Source organism: Caloenas nicobarica, chromosome 1, assembly GCF_036013445.1.
Source record: "Caloenas nicobarica isolate bCalNic1 chromosome 1, bCalNic1.hap1, whole genome shotgun sequence".
NCBI lineage: Eukaryota > Metazoa > Chordata > Aves > Columbiformes > Columbidae > Caloenas > Caloenas nicobarica.
This window is the reverse complement of record NC_088245.1, coordinates 98960884-98976178: the sequence shown is the minus strand read 5'-3', so window position 1 is coordinate 98976178 and position 15295 is coordinate 98960884. Positions and strand designations below refer to the sequence as shown.

Here is a 15295-nt window from a genome sequence, read left to right as displayed (position 1 = left end):
TTCAATTGTGGCAAATGTACATACAGAGCAGAGAACACCGAGAGAGGCTAGGTTTAGATGCATAGACTTTAAAGCAGATGATTCTATGTGTAAAAGGAATGCATTTCTTTGGTTTTAAACTGAAATAGGATAGACTTAGATTGGATCTAAGGAGGAAATATTTTATTACGAGAATGGTGAGACACTGGAACAGGTTGCCCAGAGAAGTTGTGAATGTCCATCATTAAAAGTGTTCAGGACCATGATGGATGGGGCTTTGAGCAATCCAATCTAGTGAAAGATGTCCCTGTTCTTGGCAGGGGGGTTGGAGCTACATGATCCTTAAGGTCTCTTCCAACCCAAACCAATCTGTGATTCTACAAGTATGTGCATGGGAGACGCAGTTGTGGTACAGCTAGAGGAGCCTACATGCTCTGATTTTTCTGATGCGTAATGTTAAGACTGGATGTAATGACATCAAGTAACCAGTGATGATTTTTTTCAAATGCGGCATTTAAACAACATGATTCTCATAAGATGTGGTCTCAGAAGCAGTTATTCAACAAAAATCCTTCTCAGTTCTGTGTCACAGGTTATTCCTCTCTCGTATATAGTCCATTGATCTCAGATTCTTGGAAAGCAAAAAGCACACACAGAGAAAATGGGAACACAGCAGTTAATCATTCCAGGGGTTCTGCCAGAAGTGTCTGCTCCGTGTATCCAATTTTATATCCTTCGTATCTATAGTATGTTATTGAAGTCTGATTCCTCGCTGCCTTGCAAATCATTTGCATCTCTGCGCTGTGATATAAAAGGCTTCCTCACTGATTGGAGAGCTTTTTATATCTTCTCAGCACTCGTGTTTCTCTGACATACATATCTATGCAAAGTACAAGGCTTTTGAGGATCTGGCCCTTGTAGTTCACGCTTCATTGCCACAAGGTAAGTCAAAACAGCAGTCGCACAAAATGTGGGAATGGGAAGTCATGGGGAGCGTTCACCATCCTCCTGCCTGGCATCTGAAGGTTACTGAAGGCCAGACTAGACCTAGGCAGAGCAAGTCAGAGTAGTCCCCAGCCCTGCTTCCCTGCCAGCCACCTGCCAGGCAAGATCACTCTATTTCAACTTGGGAAGCGTGTCCCTTGCCCCAGCTTGTGTTCTCCACTAGTGGGGGAATGGTGGCACCGATGGAGAAGTGCCAGGGTTGGTTGCCAGCTGGCTGCTGGAGGCGGCTTCGGATGAGTGTTTCTTCCCATGGATGCCCCACATGGCTGCACGAGGGAGGCTCGTAGCAGCTGAGGATCTGGTCCTTCAAGTTAAAAGGGTTGAAATATGTATGAAGCATAAGGTGACATTTTGAGTGTCTCGGATCAGAGTACGGACATTCCTGAATTTAAAACCTAACTGCCATTTCCTGAATAATGCTGAGTCACTTTTATATTCATGAAGTGATTGTTCTTTATTCTTAAAATAGCCCATTTTACCCTGAGGCACAGGTGATACCTTTATGATGATGGAGCTACGTTATCCAGTGTGTTATAGCTCAAGCCATTGGTTGGTGCATGGGCTATTTATGATCAACTGTCCTTTTTTATTCTCTCTCAATTTATATAATGCTTTTGTAGCCTGTTTGTGATTTGCTTGAACAAAAATAGAGCAGGGGAAAAAAAAAAGGGGAAAAAAAAAAAGAGGAAAAAAAAAGAAAAGAGATGCACTGAAGAGTCAATGCTACTTTCTTTTACTTCCTGTAGCTGAGCTGTACAATTTACCATTGTGTCTCCAAGTTTCTGAGTCCATTCAGATGACATGAGCAGTTAAATTGCTTCAGTAGCCTTACACCTCTACAGAGTCAGCCTGTTCGCTAGCATCCAGGGTTTTCTGTCTTGAAGTGTACAGGATATTATAAATAAAGTATTCAATGAGAGTAAGATAACAAAAAGAACTCTGAGACATATTTGCTCTTCGTTCAAATAAAAACCTTGCATGTAGTAGCAACCACAGAAACCCAAAATCAGGCTTTTCAGCAGAGTAGGAGTCTCCGCACACCAGGCACTTGCTGCACTAAGGGTCAAGGTGTAGAGGATGAAGCCGTAGCTGCGGCTGTTGCAGAAGCAGGACAACAATTAGGGGGGAAGGAGAGAGCTGGGAAAGAGAGACCTGCTCCTCGGCGGGTGTCCCTCTGTCTCCTTCCACCAGCAGTAGCTCCTGCCCCATGGACCCAAACCTCTGGCTCCATATCAGCGGCAGCAGCGCTGCTTCCCCAGGCCCTGGCAGAGGCAAAGGGGATTGGGACCAAAGTTGGTTTACTGCACCCAGGAGCCCGTTGCTTTAGGCTCCCACCTACTTTGCCTATGAGCTGTCTGTAATGTCAGGAATTACCTTTGGTTCTGCTAAGCACAAAAAGGGATAGATGAGAGGCTGTAGTAATTGCAAGGGTGAATTATCGTGGCACAGGTATTTGTGGAAGTGATGCTGAGGCATCAGTCAGGAGGAGCATTTTAAGTGACATACCTGCTAATTTGCCTGGAACTATCCTGCTTATTAAAAAAAAAACCCTAACCAACCAAATAAACAAACAAACAAAAACGAACAAAAATAAAACCCTGCTGCCTTCATGCAGTGAAACCCAACTAACAGCAGTTCCTGGAAAGATTGACTTGAAAGAAAGGCAAATTCAGCTTCCACATGAGAGATGTGCACAGGAGACTCAACAGGTGATGTTTTGCCCCAACTCCCAGTATTTGGGTGCCTTTGTTGCACCTCCTGTTTGGCAAAGACCCGACCAGCCATCTTTGCTCTAAAGGCTGCATATGGCACAACTTGTGGTTACGCTTGCAGCTGCTGTCCTTGCCCCATCTTTTTATCCATCTCTTTAGCTGTGCATAATCTGGTTTGTGTCACTGGCGCAGGTGCCTTACTCATCTGTACCGTGCCCAACACAGGAGCCTTAATCAGAAACCAGTAGGTCTTACTGCAATACAAATAGTAATAACCAGGAGCAGTATGATCAGGCAGAGATTTACTGGGTGGGAACAGAGTATGTATGTGTAGGAAGAGGGCAGTGAGGAAGGGGAGAATAGTTTGAGGGCCTCTAGATGATGATATCCTGGAAATTGGTGCTTCGGCATTGCTAGTTTAAAGAGTTTGACACAGAGATTCTGTCAGGTACTGTGTATTTTTTTTTCCCCACCATAAATCAAACTTAGTGTTTGACAGAATAATCACCAGAACTCCAGCAAGCATTCCTGCCAGTGATAAGCTGTTTCTTATGACGACTCAATGTATAGCTGTTTGCTGGCTATTGCAAAATGAAGTACATTTGATGTTTGTGCAGTTCTGTTTTCCTTCTGATTATTTTTATGTGCATCTCCCTCTTTCTCTCCTGCATACAGATGTTCGTATTCACCTCATGGAGCCTATGCCCAAAGCAAGCTTGCCCTTGTGTTATTTACCTATCGACTACAGCATCTTCTGACTGCAAATGGAAGCCATGTGACTGCTAATGTAGTAGACCCTGGAGTAGTGAATACTGACCTCTACAAGCATGTCTTTTGGGTTGTAAAACTGGTGAAATGGGTGACAGCCTGGCTATTTTTCAAGGTATGCAATTTTTAAAATAATTTCTTTTGCTGTGCCCCTACACTGTGAGAGCTGCAGTCAGCACAGAGCTGAAGGTGTTTCGGAGTTTATCATAATGTATGGTATTTATTGCATTTATCTGTGCTGATGAGATGTACAAAATTGATAAAGGTAGACATTCCCTAGAACAAACACTTATTTTAAATGGAGGGAGTGAGCTCTCACAGTAAGGGAAAGGGAATGCCTTTCACTGTGCCCATGCGCTGGTTATCTCTGCCCTGATCTACCCGTGTGCCTTTGTGCATGCATGAGGGCAGAACACACAGAGCCAGAATATGCAAAGTGTTCCTCAGAAATGTCTCGTACGTCCTCTTAATGAGAAGCAGACATGATCTGGCATGGTCTGTGTGTACGCAACAGGTTATAGAGAAAAGGGCAAAGGGAAGAAGGAAGCTGTGCAAACATGGTGGTGGGAAGTGGCCATGCTCTTTGCAGGTCCAGACACTCATGGGACAGTTTTCATTTAGCTTTTTCATCCTAACACATACTTGTGGTAGTACCTGATTTTCTATTATATATTCCTGGTCTGCATTAGGAAACTTAAAGCTGTTCGATAAAACCAATACAGAAGTGGGGCAGACCCAGTTACAGTTAACTTCACTAAGATTTTGTAGTGGTATAAGTAGAACAATCTGAAATCAGTTCAGCTGCATAGGTGCAATCTCTTCACGCGGACAAGCCTTAAGAAGACTTGTGCTGAGAAAATGTACTGCTTCTAACTCTTTCAGAAAGTCGTTTTGGATTAAGTGAATGGAACCTGATTCCATTAGAGAAAATTAAATGTCCTAATTAAAATGAAGTATTTTAGATCAAGGGGCATGTCCCACAAAGCAAATTAATTTTAAACTTTGATATGGAAATATCACTAGTTTTAATTTTAGAAATGAAACTGGAGGCTGGAAGAGTGGCTGTAAAATAAGATGCAAACAAATAAACCTGTATTTAAAAAAATTAATAGTATCTTCTGAGTACACCTTGAATATTGCAATAAAATTGTAATAGGAATGCTCATAATATATAATGCATTCTTAAAGAAGCAGAATGCAGCTTTGCCAGACCGTATATATTAAACTTGTTTTGCCTCTTGTGATTACCGTTTTAAATATCAGTCTTGGATGGTGGTGTTTTTTCGTTGGACTTACTTCACCTTGCTAACATAAGAGTTTCATGTAGATGTTTAGGTTGTGCTCAGCATTTCCTCTAGAGCCACAAAATTCTGACAAAATTTCTGTGTCTGACAGTGAAAATTGAGTATCTTGTTGTTTACAGCACTCAATCCCATTCAGTTTTATTGGTGTGCCCAGGGAGACATTTTTGTATTAAATTGACCATGTTTAGACACTGAATGGAATGCCACTGAACACACTTAAAATTAGTTTGGATTTATCACAAGAGTGAGTCTCATACAGCTCTAATAGTAATGCCTCAACAGTTCCTGATCACTTCCTATTCTTTGGATGAGATACTGCTCTAGAGGAATTCTGCCTTACAAGTCGTGGACAGACATACTGACTGGCATGGAAGCACAGTATGTGTACTGCCCAAAAAGCAAATGCATCAGTTGCTTTTTGAGTCAGAATAACTTCAGGTTTGGATAACTGAATTCTTCAGTTATTGAGATTGATATTTTCTTATTTTTATATAACACTATTTGTTTTTCCTATAAGCCAAAGGAGAGGGAAACTCTTACTCTCACACTTCCCACTCTCCCTTAGACTTCTGAGTTACAGCTCCAACTTCTACTCTTTGCTTATTGCTTCTTGCTCAAGATATGTTTATGTATTCGGGATTGACTTCGCCTTCCTTTCTCACATTCAGGAGCACTTCATCACATAGGTACGCCCTGTTCTGCTCTGACTGTGCTGCATCTCAAGGTGATGTTTAGCTCCACAACAAGCTCACGTTGAAAGCCAGCCTGGCGATTTCAGTAGCATTGTACCAGGTGCTGTAGTATCCAGCATTCAAGCCTGGGTGGGTCTTGTGTTGGTCTCATGCACTAGGGTAAATTTCCCATGAGAAAAGTAAGGAAGCAAGTACAAGAAAATTCAGTTGTCTGATAATATTAGCTGATAGTTGGTATTATGGATTTCTTCTCCCCTGGAATTTCATTCCTGAGTGCACATATATGAATCTTCCTTCTAGGATTATGGCAGTAATGTAGTGAAAATGAGGTGATAGCTCTCTAATCACATCGGCTCTACTAACTTTTATCACCCTGAAGTATTCTGAATGTGTTTTCTAAATGTCTGCAAGAAATTGCTTCACCCACTGCAACCTGGTGTTCGTGAGAGACAACACAGCCCAAATAGCTCCGGTGAGGAAATGCATCACAGATTTATCACATCATGTTCCCTCAGGAGAAAGTCAACATGTTTTTTGACTTAATTCCAAAATATTGTGGCAGAGCCTCCACTACCTTTAAAGGCATTTCCACCGACACTGGTCCCAGTTGCATTCAAGTCAAATACCTCAGAGGGATTGCAGCTTGGCCCCCACCCTCGCTGGGCTTCTTGAATTTGAAACAGCTATATGTGGCAGACAAGGCTGTCGGCTCAACATCCGCCTCAGAGCCTCCTCAAGATATTTAGGTACTTAAGCAAATAAACCTACAGTCTCGTAAACAGACCATGATACGTACATATAATTTACTCAAAGTATTAACAGCTTGAGTTTCTCAGAACTATGAAACATTGTTTTCTGATCTTTGTACGTAGCTCAGAAAAATCTGTGCCAAATCAGTTTGGGTATTTTTTTTTTCCCCAACAAGCAGCAATGAGAGGCACCCCATAGAAATAAGAGAGGCCAAGCTAAAGGATCCAGTGACAATCATAAAAATTGTGAAATGAATGCCTGCCCTTTAGAAGTGATGGTTTCATTCTTTCTCAGCTTGAGTCTTTCTCAGGAAAGTTGTTGTCTGCTGTGATACTTGTTCTTTAAATTTCCATTTTGCAAATGTTTTCTCTATATTTCTAATAAACATGGATTGCACCTGTCACATGCAAGAGAGAAATTATCTTTATTCCTCAAAAAAAAATTTATTTCTACCCCTATGACTTCTCAGTAAATAAAAGCTGAAGAGCTGTCATAGTCCTCTGCAGAGTGTGGTGGAATATGTTATCCCTCAGGAATTCTTAACATAAAGTGATCTTTTTGAAGAGATAAAGTCCAAACTGATAAACAACAACTAATTAATAAGATAATAATAGCCTAAAAAGACACACATTGGGCACCAAGTTTCAGTTTAGCCAACTGTGCAATACACCAGTTTTAGCAATGGGTGCCGTCCAAGCTGGAAGCTGGAAAGGTACCATTTCTCTCCAAAGTATTTCTGCTTCTGATACAGATACTGAATATTCATTCTTAAGCCAGATGGTCTCTGCTCGTGATACAATTGAAATGCCTTAGAGCAAAAAAAAATGTTGACTCTCATTAATGTCCACTGGCAGGGACTGTTCTGCTTTGTACAACTTCATCACACCATTGAAGTAGAGACATTTCCCACATAGCAGCATTGTAAACTTCCCCAAAACCTTCTTTATGACAAGCTTGGTGAAGGTGTCATCAGATATAGAATATTCAGTACTTTCAGCTGCCTCAGATTGGTATTTAGAAGGCATAGTGGAAGGAAGACTGAGCTTCAGATCTTGTCTCAGCTGTCATTTCCAAAGACATAGTGCCATATAAGTGATTATTGACTGACAATCTGAAAATGAGTAGGATTAGTGACCCCTCCAGCCTGTAAAAGTGAAGGGAAAGGCTTCAGGAACACAGACTAGAAATCAGCCAATGTAAACTATTTCATTTCTTTCATCTGTCAAAATAGGCTTACCTTTAGTGTAATTTTCCTACAACATTTTAAAATAAATGCTTCCAGTATGTAAGTGCTGCTAGAAAACAAGATCTAAAGAACCTGGATTCATCATTCATGCCAGAGGACATAGTCATGCAGGTCTTACTGCAGCATTTCTTATTCAAACTGTTCCTTTGGCACTGTGAATGTAAAAAATTCATTTTGTCCTCCTCCCCGAGGTGTCAGAAGACAAACACATCACCACACAATAACGCCAGCTGTACAGAACAAGAATAATTGAGTTCTACAGCTGAACGCAGCAATTCATCAGCATCAACATCTTCGGTCCATGTGAGTGTGTGGTCCTCACATAAAGCTAGTCTAGAATTTTCTCACAAAATGAAAAGTCCTTACAGAAACATGTCATTTGCAGTTAATTTTTACAAAAGGGTTTTCAGATCAAAAGTAGGATTCTGGTCAAAATCAGAGAGAAGGAAATAGTTTACTTTATTCCAGTAACTGTGGTCTTTAAATAGGTCCTATTTTTGTACACATTGATACAGGAACTTAAGCTTCTGAGCCATCGGGCTTCCTTTTTTCCATCTAATAAATATAGGATTATTTGTACAGCCATAAAACAATTATAGGGGGAAAGTTGGAGAGATCCGCCTGAGAAGGATAATGAGCAATCCACCTTTGAGCTACCACATCCTGGTGATCTGGGTATTTTTCTTTGATGTGAATCCCTGGACTTGTGTAGGCACCCTGGACCTGCCTGTTACAGGGGATGCGGATGCAGCTTGGCTGCTTTATTTATTCTAACTGCTAAATGAGAAGGCTTAGGGGCATGGAATATTATGTATCTATCTTAATTAGGATTAGAACCCTCTAAAGTAGACTGACATAAAAAAGTGCATACCTACATAGCATTGGACCCTGGTCTGTACTGAACCTCTGGTCCCAAGATGTCATAATTTTTGTATGTGTTTTCTCAAGTCTAAGTAGCCAAAACGTGTCCTTTAAGAGATACACTGAGAGCGGCTGGAGGGTGTTTTGATGGCAGGAAAGTGTAGGATTTGCATTGCATGCCTTGTTGTATGACACACAGAAGGGTAAGGTTGCTGTATGGGACAGCACAAGATGGGTGGCATTGTGCAGGAGTGCACCAGAGGGAGGCAAGGCTGTTGAAGTTCTTGTTTATATTAATAACTCCTATTTGTAGCAGCTGCTGGTGTGATCTATCCCCAAACCACACCTAGTCTTCCTCTTGGAGGGTGCTAGTTGGAACAGGCTGAAACACAGCCATGGAGCAAGCAAAAAGTGAAGCAGTGTGCGCAGTCAGAGATCCATCTCGTGCCCTGTCCCACAGTTTTAGTTTGGTTAAAAAGAGAAAAGCTTTTTTTTTTTTTTTTTTTTTTCCCCTGACCACGTGAAATGAGAAGACTGCTTTCTGCCTTTCAAAAGAGTTCACAGGACAGGAAAACTGTCACCATACCTAATGCTGCCTCCAGGATTGACCCTTTTTATTCTGGAAAATGGTTTAAAGAAACACAGGTTAAGTCTACACTATGCACCATGTAAAAACCTAGGCTTGCCTTCTGTGAAATTGTTTTGGAGTGAAACTTTTGGACTAGTAAGTAACTTAAGTGTTGTGGTATCGTTTTTCTGGCAGGTCAGAAGCACACTGAAAACAGGTATTCGTACTGTGTAGGAAGGGGTTCATCCCAGACTCCTCTGTGGTAGAGGATTGTCGATTTAACTTGACAACTCAGACAGATTCTTTCATTCTATCTGAAAAGAATTCAATTTGTATTCAAAAGAGGAAAAAACCCCACAGTCTCTGTATTGCCGTAATGGGGAAAAGAGTAAGTAAACAGTTAAGATATTGTGAAAATATGTGAGCTTAACTACTGTTAGCACATCAGCACATATCATGTAATCTGTAATTATTTTCTTATTCAGAAGACAGAATTAGTTAGGAAAGACATTCTACATCAACCAATTTTTTTGCTAACATTTCTCGGCAGTACTAGCCCATGTATTTAGTCAATATATTTGCATGGTAATCTATTTGCAGTCATACTTGTTGAAAATGGAACAAACACAAAGAGAAAGATAATTTGCTGTGGACCAAACACATGCCAGGCACTCAGTGCTGATTCCTGTCAGTTTAAACAAAGGTAAATGCAATGCCTCTAATGTAAAGGTCTGAAAAAAGAGGTCGAAAGGTTGAGGAACTGGACAAAATCTTCTTGAAATTTCATCTATACCGTTAACCTTTCAGTTTTGATCCATAATCTTTATATTTAGGGGTTATAGCATCACACTACTGTACTTCTCCCTTGCACGCCTGGGAAGTTCTACATCCATCACCACATAATTAAAATTCCATTTTCTTTCGGTCAAGTAATATAATGCTGTTTGAAACTTGAGCCCACCGACAGCAGAATACAGGGCAGCCCCTAGTCTTTCTCATCAATGTATCAGTGTATTAGATACCTCTTTGAGAGAGAGGGTAAGAGAGAGGACCACACCAGCCCCCACCAAAGCGAACCATTCAGCAAGGGCAGGAACAGGAGTTACAGCCAGTTTCACTCTTCCATGTGAAAGAGCAATACGACTGAGTTAAGGAGAAAGACCACCAGCTTCCCATGGAAAATCTTTCTACTGAGCTTGTGGGTGAGCAGCAGTTTGGAATTAGAGCACTAAAATAAGGAGATGCAGTAGAGGAGGTTGTGGGAGTGCATATTCATATATATATATATATGTATATACATGGACAGTTTGCCATCAGGCGTGATGTGCATTATAGATCAATTAATATTTCCATGGGGATGACCTACCTAAATTCCTTATTATTTTGCTTCTTTTGAGTAATGTGTCTGTAACAAAACAATGCTGATAATATTTATGTTGCAGAGCCCCATCAGCTAAAGCCTCTACTTACTACAGAAAACTTAATTTTAGGAGGTTTTGGAGATTTACAGGCACTCCTTTCCCCCTCTGTGAATGTGACAGTCCTTAATTTACCAGTGATCCAAGAAGACCAAAAACCTTTTCAATATGAAGTAAGGAAACTCTTCCATGAACAACACAGACACAGTTTTTAATGACAGAAAATGCCAAGCTGTGCCAAGAAGCCAAAACCATCCCATTTTCCAGTGGTCTAAAGCATCTCTGCCTGGAAGCCACCTCCAACAGGGCTTCTAGTTCATAAATGTCTGTGATGTGAATGCCTGCATCAGAGCTGTTCGTCCAGTGACCTCGTTACAGGCACTGCTTGTACAGGATCTGTCTCATCCTCAGGTAAATATCTACAGCTGGCCAGATGAATCAAGTCCTTCAAATGCCAGTTTATCCCTGTGAAAGATGAAGTGGTCCTCTGGTGACTAGCTCAGCTGTAGACGCCTGTGCTGTATAAAGGTATAAAGTTAGTTAAGATGAACCCCATCTCAAGGTACAGGACACTGAATTTGTGTTATTTAGTAAACCAGCGATACTAGTAAAGAACTGAAGATAGTATGTTTTTGGATGTGCACAGGAGACAGTAGGAACTGGAAAGGTGTGTTTACATACCTGGGGCACAAGTAACCTGTAATCAAGCTGGTTTTTCAAATGGTAGCTCTAAGGTGTTTGTGATATCAGACCATTTCCCGTGTAAGTGAGAAATGTGTTCGTGGGCAGCCACAGATGAGGAAATCACAGTTACTTATGAAACGTATATCTCATCTATCTTTACAATCATGTGCCTCGGCTATTTATCACATAGATATTGCCATGCGTTTACATGGGTATTTGTATGTACTCCCTGCGTGTCTTTATAACAGTGTAATATATGTAATAAGAGAGAACCACGGCAAGCAAGCACTACCCACTATTTGAGGAAGAACTGAAAACAGCAAATACATTTTTTTTTAATAACAAGATAATCCAGAACCCAATTTGTGAGTCTCGAAAAATTTCAATTCAGAAGTCACTCGAATAACTCTGGCTTTAGTAATGACTGTAACAATTATGATTGCCAGCCCTAAACATTCATGTTTGCATTTTAGAAAGGGTACTGAGATACTGCAAGACATTGTTCATGTGGTTCATTTTGTTCTCATTATGTTCTCAGCTAAATACATGGGATTTGGTAGATTTTGATAGCTAAACATGAGAAGGCAACTTGGTGCAGTGGCTCTAGCCCCCATTTTTCTAGAAGGAACTTGATCACAGGTGCAGCGCAAACACAAGTCATTAATATAACCTGTCCAGAGTTAGTTGCTTCTGTACATTATTACATATTTAAACATTCTCTTTAAATTGGGTCTCTGAGTCTCTTCAGGGCAAATGACTAGATTTGGTTGTTGCCATCTGAGTGCTGGAAAGGGGAAGTAACCACAGGAGTTATGTTGCCACAGACCAGGCGCTCTGTGGGGAATACAGACCATACGCAGAAAAGGATTTGGATAAAACTGGAGCAATGTGCAATAAAACAAGGCAGGACTTGGACAGCTTATCATGGATGCAGTTTATAGGGGTATTTGTTTGGCCCTGTCACACAGATCTACTTTTCTGTCACTGACATAGGAAGTATGTGCTGCTGCTTGTCCTGGGCTCAGGCATGGTCTGAAAAAAAATAAGTTACTCCCACTGTCTCTTGATTGGTCCTCAAAATCTTGGAGCTAGCCACCACTAACTTACAAGCTTAACTAACCGTCCTATTGATGGTTACTTTTTGAATGAATAGTCCCTGTGTCTGGCAGCCCTGTGTTTTCATGGTTGTACAGTGAGCAACATTGTGCAATGGCTCTCCAGCTGCCTTGTGTCCCTGCAGCAGGCAGCGGTATGCTGAGGCTGTCTCAGGAAGAGTGGTGTTGATTGACTTATTCAATATTTTTGCCTGCCAAGCTCTTGAGATGCAAAATGCAGTCTTCCACAGCATCTGCCACTTGTTGCATACTATCCTAAGATGATTAAAAATGTAGAGAGAAAAAAGCTGTCCCATTGTTTTTGGAACTGAGAATATTGAAAATAAAATTACATGCTATGAGTATATTTTGACAGGTGGCTCTGTTCTAAAAACGAATGTGAAAAAGGCACTATGGGGAAACATGCTTGTCTCTTCTGTCAGGGTTATACATTGTCCAGATACAAATGTTATTTTTAAGCTGTGAATGCAGCTTGGTCATTTCTCAGAGAGGAGTTCAGTTATCACCACACTTATACATAATGACTAGTAATGACAACTTAGGTCCCCATTTTTCTTTACATATAGAATGATGATTTCCATCATCATAAAGTTTTGGTACTTCATCAGTGGCTTTGCATAAGTGTAGCTGATCAGAACCTGCTAAACAAGTAAATAACTCCTAAACGTAAAACCATCCACGTCCCAATCTTATTGTGTATTCTTATAGCAAGGATTGTCTGATCTGACCTCACATACTCCACATGGAGTACTGTCCTTATGTAAAGCATTTTACATCTCTGATCCCGCTCCGTGGAGGTTCTCCTTGGTCTGGGGCTGGCCTTTTGTATTTCTTGCCTTGTTTAGGTTTGTGGCATATGTGTCCTATTTTATATGCCTGTTATCAGGGGAAGTGGATTATGGCTGGCACAGATGCACCGAACCCTAATTGCTTTAGAGGGCCTGCAGGTCTCCGGAGGTGGTAAATACTTCAAATGTTTATAATACTAGATTCAGCTGATGTTGCTTGAAATCCATTCAACAAGCAGATCTGAAAGATAGGAAGCAAATAGTTTTACAAAGTATTTTTTTTCCTAAATATAATTGCCCTGTTAATATTATTTTATATACAGTCAGTGCTTGGTTTTGCTTTTAGTGGTGTGCTGAGTTTTTTCCCCTCACATTGGAGCAAGTCTATCTCATATGAAACGCTGTTTTCACTGCCAAAGGTATTCATCACCCAGTACCTTGACTGACTAACTTCTATGGGAGTTTCAACTCACCCTGCACAGCACTGGGTCAAAGGCAGGTTGCTGGTGACTCATCTATTTCCAGCCTCTTGAAAAAGTCATAAAATATAAAATGTGTTTGTGCTGAGGTACCTGGATTTGTCATCTCCAGGTCACTACACAACAGTTTACTCAGAGACGCAAAGGGGATTATAAAGCACATCCAGTGCTCAGAAGCAGCACTCATACCTGTGATGCACAATCTGTCCCACAGTTTTCTGGCTGGAAAGAAAACATCTGCAGTGTTAGGCTTTATGGATGTGAGCAGGTACCATTCCACTAAAGGATGGTACCGCTGCTGTCACTGTTACTATAAAGACAACACATCTTTCGTGTGTTGATTGCTGTTAGACTGCAGAAGATCCAGGCAACAACTTTTTTTTTTTCTTCTCTCTTTATTGACAAGTTATATCATGATATCTAGCAATAGTCTTTAATAAAAATAAAGAGGAGTGAAGTTGCTTTTAAGGAAATAATTTTGTCAAAACAAGAATGAATTGGAGCAAGCTGACTGGAAATGTATTTAATTTGAGAAATTAGAAAGAAAGAGAGAAAGAAAGAAAGAAAGAGAAAGAAAGAAAAAGAGAGAAAGAAGAGAGAAAGAGAAAGAAAGAGAGAAAGAGAGAAAGACAGAAAGAGAGAGAGAAAGGAAGGAAGGAAGGAAGAAAAGAGAAAGAAAGAGAGAAAGAGAGAAAGAGAGAAAGAGAGAAAGAAAGAAAGAAAGAAAGAAAGAAAGAAAGAAAGAAAGAAAGGGAAGGAAAGAAGGAAGGAAGGAAAGAAAAAGAAAGAAAGAAAGAGAGAAGGAAAGAGAGAAGGAAAGAGAGAAGGAAAGAGAGAAGGAAAGAGAGAAAGAGAGAAAGAGAGAAAGAGAGAAAGAGAGAAAGAAAGAGAGAAAGAGAGAAAGAGAGAAAGAAAGAGAGAAAGAGAGAAAGAGAGAAAGAGAGAAAGAGAGAAAAAGAAAGAAAGAAAGAAAGAAAGAAAGAAAGAAAGAAAGAAAGAAAGAAAGAAAGAAAGAAAGAAAGAAAGAAAGAAAGAAAGAAAGAAAGAAAGAAAGAAAGAAATGTGTTTCTGATTCTTGGAATCAGGCTCTGGAAGAGGCTTCTGCAGAGTAGTAGCTATAAGAAAACTGTTGTTTTTAAGACGGAGTTTAAATAGGTTTATGGAGAAGATTAGCTGATAGGATATCTGCAATATGAGGAGATCAGAGATGTCCCAGATGTCCCTGCAGTCCCCTGTTCCTTCTGAATATCTTTTGTATTTAGAATTTTTTTCCCTTCAGGTTTATCTGTTTTGCACCCATGCTGAAAAGAAAAAAATCCAGTGCAATATAAGGGTCTAAAAGCAAACATTTCTGAACAAACATTCATTGTGATTTTGAATGTGTTGAGTACCCAGCAAATCCTTCTTTAGGAAAACCTCTGGTGAAGATGTGCCACTTCTTGCACTTGCCTCCATCCTTGCCTTTTTGGACAAAAGTTCTCCCAGTTGTTTGCTGATGAGCTGTGTTGAACTGTGCTTCCAGCAATGCTGGCTCTTGTTTACAGAAGAAAAGTGAAGATGGGACTGTGGGTCAGACTGAAGAGCCTTCAATGAAAATTAGATCTTTTATTGTCCCGATGGATAAATCTGTGCATGTTATTAAAAATAAATTAGGCAAGGTACATTGTAAACAGAGCTGTAGAGATAGCTGACACAGCTACCCTGTTAATCTCTATCTGGGTTACCACAGGGTTCTTCTAGAAGTCGGTGCTCAAGACACCCCTTCCAGCAAGAGGCCAGGCAGCAAGGAGTACTGGTGACAATGGTACGAGGGACTGTATCTTCTCCAGTGCTTCCACAAGCAGCTCAAGGCCGTCGTCTTGGACCTTCCTGACTGTCTCGTTTGCATGTGAAGTACTGTTGAGATGACTGACTTTGGGGAGGCTT

At 40.6% G+C, this 15295-nt stretch overlaps 1 protein-coding gene across 1 annotated transcript in view; it reads left to right on the top strand.

Moving 5' to 3' along the window:
- DHRSX (dehydrogenase/reductase X-linked) overlaps positions 1-15295 on the top strand; it is a 169252-nt gene that overhangs the window by 135646 nt on the left and 18311 nt on the right. The window contains exon 6 of the mRNA XM_065626670.1: positions 3372-3579. Coding sequence (XP_065482742.1) covers positions 3372-3579 — 208 coding nt within the window. The remainder of the gene's footprint in view (positions 1-3371; positions 3580-15295) is intronic.